Raw genomic sequence first — 13478 nt, 5'->3', positions numbered from 1 at the left:
AATAAAATCAAAATGAAGTGCTCTGATAGTTTTTCTATAAACATTTTGACAAAGTTGATCCTGTATGTTGCCGTGGATGTTTCGACTGTGTTGAATTTGCATTTTCCAATGGAAAACTGTCCCACTGGAAAAATTTTGCAAGCTCTATTCTATTTAGGGCAGGGACGGTCTCTCACTACAACAGAACCCTGATTTTATGAACACCAATCTTACAAACAATAAGTTACACCAACCATTCTTCCTTCCCTTGTGAAAAAAAAATACATGACCCAGTGAAAGTCATGGTGAAGAAGTCGACATCCCTTCACAGTCCAATACCTTCAGTGCGTTGGAAAGTGCTTTGCAGTGGTTTGAAGGGCAAGCAGAAAGTGATGCAGTGCTCCATACTGCAGCTTACGCAATGAACCTGCCGTAATGCTGATATGTTCGATTTCATTATCTCCAATTACTTGGTAAAATAGGGGTTCTGCTGTTTGGGTCTGTGCAGCACCCAGTACAATGGGCCTCTAGATACTCCTGCAATATACATAACCTGACCCTACGCGTCCTATCCCCTGCTGCATATCATTACAGTCATCTCTTCTTCACAGCCCATCTCCAGGAATCCATCTCACACCTGTTCTCTCTGCTTGGCTTCCCCCTTAATGGCAGCCTCAAACACAATAGCCAGAGCTTGTGACGTGGGGGGAGCCAAACTCAAAGCCAGAGGCACTTACTTCTCATAGTCATGCTTGCAGTACAGCTGCCGGTTGCGACAGTAACAGGTGCCCGACAGCGGCTGCAGGCAGGCGGCACACTTCACACAGCCTTCGTGCCAGGAGCGCTCATTGACTCGCAGGAGGAACCGGTCGGAGATGGGCATGTCACAGCCGGCACAAACCTCCCGCATTTTGGAGTCTGTCCCTGGCAACAGAGAAAAAGGCAAATGAGCCACACGAAGGAGGACTGGTTTCCAAATGGGAAATGCTGCTAAGGAAATGTTTCCAAATGCTAAGGAAATGTTTCCAAATGCTGCTAAGGTGGAATTCACCCCTGGGGAGGAGACCCAGCACAAGGCCTAGGTGCTGCTTAAATCCGGCTTCAAGGGCCGAAGCTGGATTTAAGCAGGGCCTAGGCCTCATGTTTGCGCTAAATCTGTTTTAGAGCCATGTGTTACTCGTGTCAATTGCCGTACGTGCACCCAGAGAGAGAGAGAGAGAGAGAGAGAGAGAACACTGTATTGGGCACATATTTTTACAATCTTATAAATAAGTAAAAAAGTTTGTCCCACAAAAATATATGGCATCTACAGGATTGGTTTCTAATTTCCAGGTAGTACATTTTTAAAAATCCTCTCCCCTGCCCCCCAAATCCACCACTAAAGAGAAATATAGAATGCAGAAGACCATCCCCTCGGGTCTGTAATAGCTAGATCTTCAAGAGTACCCAGCACTTACACTCAGGACTTGGTAGTCACATAATACCAGCACATTGGGGGCTGAAAATGCCCCAAGTGTCACTTGCACCATTGGCAAGATTTTCCGAAGTGATCTGCTCCCAGCAGCTCCCACTGTTTTCAGTGGTGGGGTGTGTGTGTGTCTGTTCGCCACGGTTCTCAATGGCGTAATATATGCACGGTCTGTTGTTCTCAGGGATGCATGTGTGGTTCTCAAGAGGAGCTGTTGGATGCTGAGTACTTTTGACAATCTACAATAAGAGTTTGGAAGGAGGTCAGATTTGGGTCTGAACAGCCAGCCTGTGCCTCCCAGGTGTATGCCAGATTAATCCCAGTCAGGGGGATGCGGTGCTAAACCAGTTAAAATAGCGAGAGCTCCAGAGACTTGAGATTTTTTCCCCTGGATGTTATCATCACATAAATCTATGGCTACCCTTCAAAGGCTTCCCTGCGATAACTCCAAGGTAGAGGCATGCGGGTGGGTAATAAATACGCTCTCTGGCGCATTGGATCTGGGCTGTAGGCTGAGCCAGGCAGGTATGAAGTACCTTAGCCGAGTGCACTGTCTCCCCACCCATCATGCTGAGCTGCTCAGGTTTTTAAACCCTTGATTTGTCCTGTCCCTTCACCAGCCTCTTGTTCTTTTATCCTCCTTTGGGCAGGCTCGTGGGGCAGAGCTCACCCAGAGCCTACTGCGGGCGTGGGAGAGGTGCCAGCTAGTCACATAGGTGACATTTACCCCTTTTGTAAGGGCTTAAGTGGGGCCTAGGCCTCATGCTGGGCCCTGCCCAGGGGCAGGGGTGGGACTAGGGCCTTTTGCTGGGACCTGCCGGGGTCAGACAGGCCTGATGGTGGGCCCTGCCCAAGAGCAAGGGTTGGGAGCTAGGCCTTGTGTTGGGGCCTGCATGGGGGACACGCAGGTGTCTAGGCCTCGCGCTGGGCCCTGGTCAGGGTGAGTTTTAACCCATGTGAGCACTAGGGATGTCGCAGTCATGAGAGAACTGGCATGTCCAACAAAGAAAGGCCACAGAATTCCCTCCTCAGAGATGCTCTGTGCCCCTCTCATCTGGGGACGCAAAGCAGCCCTGCTTTGGAAAGGGGCGCCATGTGCACAGCGTTGGGGGAAGTGGGCTGTGGGATTTCTAGCCAGTCTGCAAAGATAGAAGGGAAGAGTTGATTTTCCAGCCTTGCTAAACTCACTACCTAGGGGATCTGCGAGGCAAGCAGGGACACTAGGCAGCCCTGGTCACGCACCCTCCAATAATAAAGGTTCTGTGGGTCAAATCAGCCCCTCAGCAACACCTGTGCAGGCCCCTTGCACTCAGCAGAGTGTCACAATTCAGTTTTCTGCAACGGGTGTGACAGAGGACAGAGCCTGCCCAAGGAACTGGCCCTCTAACTAACAATTCTGATGATGTATGAGCCAGGCTCGAATCCAGGAGCCTGATTCCTTGGCCCCTCACACCTCCTACATTCACTTTCTGCAGTGTAAAGTGAGTGTAAAAAGTTACTCTCCCAGTATGGTAGCGTTCTACGCTCACGTCCTTGCACTGGGGTAAATCACAGTACCTGGTGCAGGGTAATGGAGAATCAGGCTCTGTGCTTTACAGATTTTGCATCATATCTTAGACTGGGAAGCCTCTGGGGCCCAGCCTGGTCTCTGTTATTTGTTTGTACAATGGGGCCCTTAGGTGTTACTGCAATAGAAACAAACCGTAGCTGTGATTCAAAGGCAGGTGCTGGGAGAGCCCTAACCCTGCATGGCCTGACATTGCCCTTGCTCTGGCCCAGCCTCTGCCGTTAGACAATCATTCCTGCTGCATCTCGCTGCTTAAGCAGGATTCTTTACTACAGCAGCAACAACCTCTGCTGCCTCCCCACCAGGAGCTGCCTCCCCCCAGGCTCTCACCAAGCCACGTGCTTGCCAGTATGGAAGAAGATGGGCAGATATTCTTGTGGCCTGGGAGAGGGAAGTCAGAGCAGGGGAAGCAGCTCAATTTGATGGAGGAATATCAGTGCTGAGATGGTTTGGGAAAGTGGCAGCTAACAGAAACGCAGCCCTGTTCCTCTCCATGGCTTCCTGAGCTCTTTTACTGCCTGTATGTTGGAGTCTAGCAGTTCAGGATCTCCCCAGATCAGTGCCTAAAGTAGTCTGAAAAAAGGGTGTGTGGGAAGTCTAACCTCAATCTGGGAGCAGTAGTTTTGATGAGGGCTTGTCTACACAGACATCCAGGAAAATTAATCCAAATTAACTAAAGATGTGAATCTGAAGTGGTTTAATTAAACCACATTGAATCCCTGCGTGGATGCTGTTATTCAGAATGGAACTGGCCTTAATTTGGTTTAGTGAAGTGAATTGAGTTAAGATCACTTTAACTTTGAATACCAGCATCCACACAAGGGTTTAATTAAGTTTAACGAATCCACTTCAGTTTAACCCTTTTAGTTAATTTGCAACAATTTCCCACTAAGTGACCTGGCTTGATTTATTTGTATGTATTTATTTTTGCCAGGTCTGCTCCTCCTGGAGAATTCCTCCCACATACACTGTAAACACTGCCCCAATGCTTCTGCCACTGTTGGGGGCATGAATCAGGGTTCTAGGAAGCAATGCCTCCTGCCTCTGGTTTCTCCTGGAGCATTGCTCACTCAGGCTTGCTCTGCTTGTGTTTTGTTTCTGTTCTCTCCCCTGCTTTAATCTTTATGTTTTCTCTTACGTCTCTCTCTCTCTCTTCTGCCTCCAGCTCCTCTTACCCCAATTTCTTGCCCCTCCCACTGCCTCTTCCTTCATCCTTCCCCGCCTTTCCTTTCACCAAACTCCACATGAGAGGAGCCTAGAAGTGAGTACAGTTAAGCATTCATTGCATTTCAGCAGCACAACCCTACAGAGCTCTGTGCACCTGTGGAGAGTCCAGGGCTGGAATAGCAGGAGAGCTGGGGGTCAGGATTGAGGGGCATCTGAAGAGTTAGGGGGAGGAGCCCAAGGCTGGAATAACAGGGGACTGTGGGTCAGGATTCAGGGGCAGCGGAACAGCTGTGTGTGGGAAGCGAACGACTGGAAGAGTGGAGCAAAGTGTAGCCATTTGGAATCTGTGGAGGGGCAATTTGTAAAGTGTCTGCCTTCTTTATGTCTAGTTGTAGCAAGAGCTAGAGTCTTTCATGAGTACCAAACCCACATACAACTGCAAAATGGTCCAAGACACTTGCTTGAACTCAGCCCAGCACACTTCTGAGCAGGCTCAGACAAGGCAGCTGCTAGGATCCTCTTTAGCGCTAAGCTACTGGCCCATCACTAGCCTTTAAGGGTACCCTTATCATTGTTACATAAAACCAGGAGAAATCATTCACAGTAAATAACATTAATTAGGTTCATCAGGGCTTATTACCGTAGTTGGCACCTTGGGAGCCTGAGGATCATGAGTGAAGGCGGCTACTCACCCCACTTGCTAGCCCCTGTTAGATTTTGCGTTCAGACTCACTAGGACCTGAGCCAGCCCCCTCCGCTGAACTGCTGCCTGCCACTGCAAACAAGCTGCCCGTACGATCCATTCCTGAGCAGGGCTGCCCGAGCGCAGCTCTGCCAGCATCAACTGACATTCAGAACTACGCCAAGCCCTCGACAGCTTTCAGATTCAAACACATTCTGAACTAAACCCTGGGGCTTGCAAATCAGAGGACGGGGCCAGCTGGAGGGAATAAAACCTATAAACCCTCCCCCATCCCCTCAGCATCCATAGGGAAACATCTTGCCCACGGAGTAATGGAGGTAGCATGACCTAGTGGGGTGAGCACTAGACTGGACTGGGACCCACAAGATCGAGGTTCTATTCCCTGCGATGAATGGTGGCAAGATATTTCCCTTCCCACCCTGTGCTGGTCTTGTCTATTTAGCCCATAGGCTCTTTGGGGACGGGACTCTTTCTTACCAAGGTCTGCTCCACACTCGCTATTTGTAGCAGCTAGGGGTGTGACTTCTTACGGATAGCGTTAGACCAATGCAACTCCTTGGCTGAACACAGTTATACCAGGAGAGCTTACTTCCCTTCCCTTAGGGGAATAGTGCAAGGTGTATGTCTCTAATAAACACACAGCAATACAGGTGCGTGTGGGGTGTAACAGGTGGGCTGGAACAGTTTTTATAGTGGGGGGTGCTGAGAGCCATTGAACCGAACTGTAAACCTTGTATATAATGGAAACCACTTCAAGTCATGGGGTGCTGCAGCACCCCTCGTTCCAGCACCTGTGCTCCCGAAATAAAATATGTCAGTGAGCTTGTTTTGCCAGGGAAGAGGATAAAAGACCAAACAAGTGACAGATGCTAGCCGCATCGCCTAACACACTATGGGAAGGCGATCAGATAGCACAGGGATGAGGCAGGTGCAAGAACCTACACCCAGCTACACCTGCGTACGCACATGTATGTTGTTAGAACTGCATCCAGTAGGGGGGCTGGGCTGCTTCAGCTCACCCAGGATACAGTAGTTAGTCCAGGATAGTTAAAGCCGCACGTCTGTGTATAGGCGGGTTTCCCTGTCTGTGCTGCTGGGACCGTTCAGTGCTACCGTAATACCTATCATGAAAAGGATTCGCTGTAAAGGTCACTCAGTTCTACCGTAAAGCCTGTAAGAACGTAGCCACTTAATAATGGCTCTAGAGCATGGCAGTGGGAGATTGGATGGGTTTTTTTACTAGATGAAGTATGATCGCGTGGTTTGTCCTGTGAGCTTTGTTGCCTGAACTCACTGTCTCTGATCCTGCAATAGCCACTGTGCAAGCAGACCCCTGCAGGGCTTAAATTGTAAGGAAAGAAGTGCTGGGGCTCAAACAATTTTTTTACATTCATAACTGACACAGCAAGTCCAGAGGTGCCGGGACTATGAACTGCCAAGCCCAGAGGTGCCGGAGCTCAGCCCTGGCACAGATTAAGCACTGATACCCTCACATGGCATGACTGGGACTTGAGAGTATAAACTCTTAGAGCCAGGGCCCGTGCTGTATGGAAGGGGTCTAGAACACAGTGGGGGCTGCTGCTGTAATCCAATTAATTAATAATGGTCCCTCCCCCTCCAACTCATTATTGCTAGCACTCCCCTTAGCTGCACTGGGCCTGTCAGCCTTGTCATCACAAGCAAGTAAATTCAGTCAGGACAAATTCACTCCAGGTTGCAATGGGGGAGTCCTAGCAGCCCAAAAGAATGTGGGGGGAGGGGCTATGATTTGTGGGGAGGGGCTCTTTTTGAATGATCAAATAAGTTTAAAAAAGAAATCTTTAAAATTGTTTCCTTTGTGCTTGTCTAACTTGAAGACACCTTTTTCTTATTCAAAACACTCAACCAGCTCAGAAGAGAGGACCTGATGCACCTTTAGAAGAAAAACAAATGAAATACAGCCACAAAGCTCTGAGCCTCTGGACCTGCTACTGCCAGTCATGTAGGACGGAGCTGCAGCACTTCAGTACTAGACCAGCTGCAAGAATAATAGAATCATAGAAGGTTAGGGTTGGAAGGGACCTCAGGAGGTCATCTAGTCCAACCCACTGCTTGAAGCAGGACCAATCCCCAATTTTTGCCCCAGATCCCTAAATGGCCCCCTCAAGGATTGAACTCACAGAGCGCAATGAAACTGCACAATGCACACCGAGAAGCATTAAGGCCTCAATTCAGCAGAGCTCTAAAGCGCCTGCTTACTGTAGGCATATGCTTAAGTTCCATTTGACTTCCATGAGACCTAAGCATGTGCCAAAAAGTTAAGAATGTGCATAACTACATTGCTGAATGGGGATGGATTTAAGCCACTGCCTAAAATGAGGTACATGCTTTGTTGAATCAGTGCCCAAGGCTGCTTATCCCTAAATATTCAGAGACACCTAAGGGATTGGGGGTAGTGTAGACAACACTTTGCAGGAGCGGGGTCAGGCTCAGGTCTAAACCCACACAAACAAGGAAGGTCCCATTTAAAGCAGAAAGGGCGAGGCGGTGGGGTTAGTTTTAGTGCTTGCCCAGCGGGGTCAGGATGGGGTGTCAGGGGAGGTTCCCTGTGGTTTTGTGGGGAAACGTGCCAGCCTGTTCGCGATACTCACCGGTCACTAAGGCTGCGGGATCTCGTTTCGCCTACTTTGGAACTGACAGACACTGTGGATTTGAAAGCTTGGCTCAAACGCAGAGGACAGTAGGGGCTTGTCTTCACTGCAGAAATTAGCTCAAGAGTTGCCCCTAGCTTGAGTCCTGTCCACGCACAAAACCCCCTTAACTCAAGTGTGGCAGGACTTGTAACTCAAATTGGCTGCCCTGTCAGCTCCTCACCTGCTAACAATCACACAGTTCCAGTGCCAGATTGCTGTATGGCTGCTCTCACTCACGCTAGGCTAGGAGCAGAATTAACTCAGGTTTCGATAAATCTGAAGTGAAGACATACCCAAGGGTTCATGTCCCACTCAGGGGGGAGAAAGAAAAAATTTCATGAAAAAATAGCTGCCAGGGTTGGATTCCCAAGGGCTCAGCACCCACAACTGGGGACAGATTTTCAAGAGCTCATTTCCCATCCAGGCACTTAAATAGAGACCAGATTTTCTGCTCAGCTCCAAAAGTGCCCAGGCTGGGTTCCTCGGAAAATGTGGCCCATGGTCTTTGTCTGGAACTGGTTGGAAAAATGGATTTTTGTGTTCCCATGGAAATATTTTACTTTTCATCAAAACTCCAAAACCTGTTGGTGGTGGTTGATGTTTTTGTTTGTCTGATAAAAAGCAAAAGTTTTCTGTGGAAAGGAGACGCTGTCCACATACATTTTCATTTGGTCAAAAACCCAGTTTTCTGTCCAATAACGGTTTCAATGCAAGATTTCAAACCAGCTCTGTTTTTGTCCCATTAGCTGTATAGTGTGTAACTTTCTGTGGTTGGGTTTTGTGGTGACTGCAATCCCTTACAAAAAGCATAAGCTTCCCCGTTAGGGGATTTGGGGGGATTCTTTAATACTTAAATAGCTTTTGGGGGGAGGGAGTAGGAACAGATATTTAAATGAAGAACAAAGGTATGTGAACTTGAGCTAGCTCTAAGAACTAAAGAGAGCCACAAAACTTCAGATGCTGCGAGGTTCCCCCTCCTTGTTCAAAACACACTTTACATTAGATTATTAAATGACCAAGTGAGCCTGTTGCCAAGGATTACGCTATGTGGAATGCCACAGAGCCATGCCCATGGCCAGCCTGTATTGTGATTCACTGACACTGGCCATGTGAGCAGGAGAGCTGAGGGCACGGTCAATAATTCACACCTGGAGTTTTGTTAGGCACAAGGCCAAGCACCCAGCAATAACTTAAGAAAACGTAAAGAGAACAATCCAGTCGCGGGATGGAGGATAAAAGATGTGTAGGGTGTAAGTGGGAATGCTGCTTGTCTGTAATAACATCTAATCCCTGGTAGAGTCACAACCTCCTCAGAAGGGGCTGGACTTGAAACTGGAAGTAAACAAGCCTCTGACATTTTGGATCCTACCGACTGCAAGGCTTTAAAATTAAAGGGTAGAAAAATGCAGCCGTTTGAGCTAAAAACATGAGATTTTAAAATTCTTGTTCCTGTTCTGAGCTGGGAACTGACAAGATGGCGAATGAGTTCCAATCAGCAAAATGTGCAGCATTAATTTAAAGGGCAAACTGCTTTCAAGAGTCCCATTGCAATGTAAGTTTGTCAATTCCTTACCAAATTAATTCATAGATTCTAAGGCCAGAATGGACTGGTCATCTGGTCTCACCTTCTGTGAAACACAGGCCACAGGAGTTCCCTGTGTCATTTCCTGCTTTAGGGTCCAATAACTGGGCTGGATGTAGAGTAGATCTTTTAGAAAAATCCCATCTCGATTTAAAGATGGCCAGTGATGGAAAGTCCCCCACAACCCTTGGCAAGTTGCTCCAATGGTTAATCACCCTCCCTGTTAAAAGTCTGAATTTGTCTAGCCTCAACTTCCAGGCATTGGATCTGGCTACAACCAGAGTGAAGAGCCTTCTATTATCAAATTTCTGCCCTCCAACAGATACTTGTGGACTTGCATCAAGTCGCCCCTTAACCTTCTCTTTGTTAAGCTACCAAGAGGAGTCTGTTGAGGCAGAATTAGCTCCTTTGGGGCACACAGCTGGAATATTTTGGGGCTCCCCCTTACCTCTCCCCCACACCCTAACAAAGATGAATTGCATTATTTTCACAAACCACAAAATCCACCAACAGAAGACATGGACATTTGTTAAACACTCCACATTAGATAACGAACAGTATTTGCGGGTAACACTAAATCAGGGGCCTGCAGGCATCGCTTAGTCAGTCTGCCTTACCCCCCTGCCGTCACAGATCTGTCAGGGGCAGGTTTCTAGCCCTGTAATCATGCTCCTATCCCTTCTCTGAGCCCTCTCCCCTTTATCCGCATCGCTCAATTCCTGTGGAAAACACTCAGGTCCCACTCCCAGACTTGCACCAAACTAACCGGCTGTGTGAACTCAAAGCCACGTAGTTCTTTCAGCGCCAGTCCCTGTGTAGACAAGCAGTGGTGCTGGAACTAGGGGGGGCTGCCGCACCCCGCGGCTTGGAGCAGTAACAGCAAACACCGAATCCATCAGCAGCACCCGTGTAGACAAGTCCCGGCTCTATTCTACAGCTCTGGGTTGAGACGGGGGACGCCGGGCAGTCAGCAGCGATGGGGTGCGACCCAGCCAGCCCACTCCCTACCCGGGGAGGAGGGTCTGTCTCTCGGCTACCCCAGGCCATACAGACACTCACCGAAGCCCAGCACCGGGGTGGCCTGCTGCAAGCAGGATGGTGCCTCCTCGGTCTTCATGCTCCAGCCGCGCTGGGGAGAACCTGGTGGGGGAGAGACTGGGTTAGTTCTGGCACGGGACTGGGACCCGGAGGGGTTGCCCTGGGCCTGGGGAGGGGTCAGGTAACCCGGGGGAGGGGGGCATGGAAACCTGGGGCAGGGAAGGAGGATCCCCTGATCTGGAGGGGAGGGGGTTTCTCAGCTGAACCTCCCGGGGTGGGAGCGAAGCTGCAGGGGGAGACCTGCAGGAAAGGAGGCGGCGGAACCTAACCCCGAAGTCCAACCTCCCCAGCCTGTGCGGGTCTGTCCCGCCGTGGCTCCCATCTGTCCATCCCCCCCGCCCCTCCTGTTCCCCATCTGCCTGGCCACGAATCTTCTTTTCTGTCCCCCACAGCTCACCATGTCCGCCGGTCTGTCCCCCACCGCCCTGTATCCCCCGGTCCGTCCCCCCCTTCTCCCACCGCACACGTTAGTCCCCTAATCTCTTTACATTATTCTGGGCAATAAAGAACCTCCCCCGCCACCATTATCGACCTCCAGGCTCCCCGAGCCCTGTGGGGGGAAGAGCCCCCAGAGGTTACCCCGGTTCAGCCCCCGCCCCGCCCCGCCCCGAGTGAGCCATGGATCGGCCCCGGAGATAGAGGAGTATCTGGGCCGGGATGGGGTTGATTGGCGGGCGGGGGGAAAGATGGGGTGGCTGGTGGGGTAGGTTACAGGAGCAAGTTATGGGGCAGGATGGGTTCGTTATGGGGCGGATAATGAGGGTTAAGATGGGCTAAATGTGGGGCGGATAACTGGGTCTGACGTCGGGCGGGTTACCGGGGTAGGATATGGGGCGGGTAACGGGCTCGGACGTGGGGTTCTCTGCCCCCAGCCCTGGGGCGGGGAGAATCCCACCCCCCGTTTCCGCCTGTTGCTTTAATCCCCGGAGCCGAGCTGGGTTTTTACCCACCCCGATCCCTGGCGGGCAGCGCCCCGCGGGCGGCTCCTTCCCCCGCCGGGGCTCGCTGGGTTCGGCTCGATGCCCGCGGTTCTGGTTCGCCACCCGCCCGGCGCCGCTGGGTCAAGCGAGCCCCGCGGTGCCGCTTTAATGGAACCACAACGAATTCTCCGCCCCTGGGCCCCGGAGCCCGCTAGCCCCGGCCGGCCCCGGCCGGGTCAATTCCCCGCAGCCCCCCGGCCGCCCCCCGGCCCCCAGCCCCGCTCCCGCGAGCCGCATTCACCTGCGGGCGCGTCCTTCCCCTCGGTCCCGCAGCCGCCGCTCTCCGCAAAACGGGGCCGGGCCGGGGCCGCGGAATCGGAACCAACGAAATTTCGTTCGTTTCTCGGGTTAGTTACCCCAATACCCGGCGCTTTGGTGTCCTTCGTGCGGAGCTTCCCCGGGCCCGCGGGCTTCGCTTGTCGCCGCAGTAATTTCGGGGCGAGCCCCGGGCCCGCAGCGCTCACGAGCCTGCCGGGTTTCAGCGGCCGAAGCCCCCGGTTCGGTCCCGGCTCGGCTTCGTTCGTTCCGTTGGGACTCGCCCGCAGACCGGGGCGGGTCGCTGCCGGCTGGCGGGGCTCTGGCTGCGCGGCGGGCCCCGGTTCCGCATGGAGCCTGGCTTTGTCCCTGCTCTCCGGGGGCAAGTGGGACCCCGGAGCTCTAATGGCGGGGGGTGAGACCCCGGCTCCCTCCAAGTCCAGGGGAGTTTCTGCTCTTGGCTTCCCTGGAGCCGGGAGTTCGGGGCTGCTCCGCCCGCGTGTGCAGATTTACACCCTGTTCTCCTGCAGGGCAGCCCCCCAGCAGGGATTTCTCCCCCCGGCTCCACAGAGAGACCAGAACCTGCCTGGGACAGACGGGCGGAGCACGGAGCTGGCTAGCGCCCCTCACCGCTGAGCTGGGGCGGCGGCTGCAGCCTTGGAGAATTTTCAACCCCAATTAAGTGCCAGGGATACCCACGCACCGCAGGAAAATTGGGGGACGGGGAAGGGATGCGCCCAGCCAGGAGGGGAGCTGTGTCCCAGGGTCTCCATAAACCATGGATAAGTTGGTACCTCCGAGCTGAGACCTCCGCCCCGTGGGTATCCCTCCCCCCAGGCCATGCACCCATCCCCGCTCGCAGCGACGCGGGGAGGAGAACAGACAAAAATCTCGACACCTACCCGGCTTGGAGGCTTGCCCAGCGCGGGCTGCAATGCCAGAGACAGAGACTTCCCCGACCGCTCCAGCTGCGAACGGGGGGCTCCTATTGTCTCAGGCCAGGATCCAGGGGGAGAAAGTCGCGCTGTTGCTCCCAGACACAACAAGTCCATGCCCAGCGCCCGGCTCAGACTGCCAGGGCTTCCCCAGGCCCCGTCCGCCTCCGCCTCCTCGCCCCCACCCCCAGAGCGAGCGAGCGAGCGAGCCTCAGAGGCCCGCGGGTCCAGGGGTCCCCAGCGAGCCTCGCCCACCCGACTCTGTAGCCCCCGGGGCCCGGGCTCCGCAGGGGGCAACAGGGAGACCCGAATTCAAGGAGTTTTTAAAGGCTGTTCCTGGGCGGGGCGTTTCCTATCGGTCCGAGGGGATCGATCACACGCATTAATTCGAAGTGAAGCCGGTGTCTCACACAGAGCCGGAGCAATAGGGGTTAATCGCTGGAGACCTGAGCGCAGATCTGCTCCGGGGCGGGCAGGAGGGTGAAGGGTCCGCGGTGGAAGTGGGCCTCTGGCCAGGCCCCGCGGGAGAAGCCGGGGTCGGGTTATACAGACCGGCAGCCAGTCTATAGAGACCGGGGCAGGCCCAGACCGGGCATTTGGTTGTGGGTTCCAGGGGCAAGGCGCGGCGAGTCCGGGGCTAGGGGCCGCGCTGCGGTACCCGTCGGATTCCCGTGGGGTCCCCGCGGGGGTCACCGCACCAGCTCCTGCCGGGCCTTATAGCGCCACTGGGCCATATCCCGGCCTGGGGAGTCACCCGCAGCCAGCAGCCAGCGGAGCGGGCCGGGGCCTGGGGCTAAGAGCAGGCACCTCTGGCGAGACGGGCCAGCCGGGGTGAGGGGTCTGAGTGTCTGTGACAGACCCCGCGTGTGACCGCGACCCGGGGGCTGCTCGGAGCAGGGGAGTGACCGGTCGGCTCAGGGCCCAGGCGGCGCGGCCCCGCTCCCTGGCTGCCTCTCGCCGCGGCTGCTGGAGGGGCAAAGGGCGGGAGCCCCCATAGGCATGGGTAGGGCCCGAGCCCAGCGGCCGGGCGCTTTGCGACGGTCGTTACAGGCCGGATCCGATGGGCTCGGGT

At 53.5% G+C, this 13478-nt stretch overlaps 1 protein-coding gene across 1 annotated transcript in view; it reads right to left on the bottom strand.

Annotated features, from left to right (window-relative positions):
• Window positions 1-12316, bottom strand: part of LOC144929580 (LIM homeobox transcription factor 1-alpha-like) — a 62271-nt gene extending 49955 nt beyond the window's left edge. The window contains 4 exon segments of the mRNA XM_078849550.1: window positions 717-903; window positions 10198-10278; window positions 11458-11793; window positions 11796-12316. Coding sequence (XP_078705676.1) covers window positions 717-903; window positions 10198-10278; window positions 11458-11793; window positions 11796-11823 — 632 coding nt within the window. The 5' untranslated portion in view covers window positions 11824-12316.
• Between the last annotated feature and the right edge of the window lie 1162 nt (window positions 12317-13478).

This window comes from Lepidochelys kempii, chromosome 20 (genome assembly GCF_965140285.1).
Source record: "Lepidochelys kempii isolate rLepKem1 chromosome 20, rLepKem1.hap1, whole genome shotgun sequence".
NCBI lineage: Eukaryota > Metazoa > Chordata > Testudines > Cheloniidae > Lepidochelys > Lepidochelys kempii.
The sequence above is the reverse complement of the archived record's forward strand: the minus strand, read 5'-3'. Positions and strand labels throughout refer to the sequence as shown.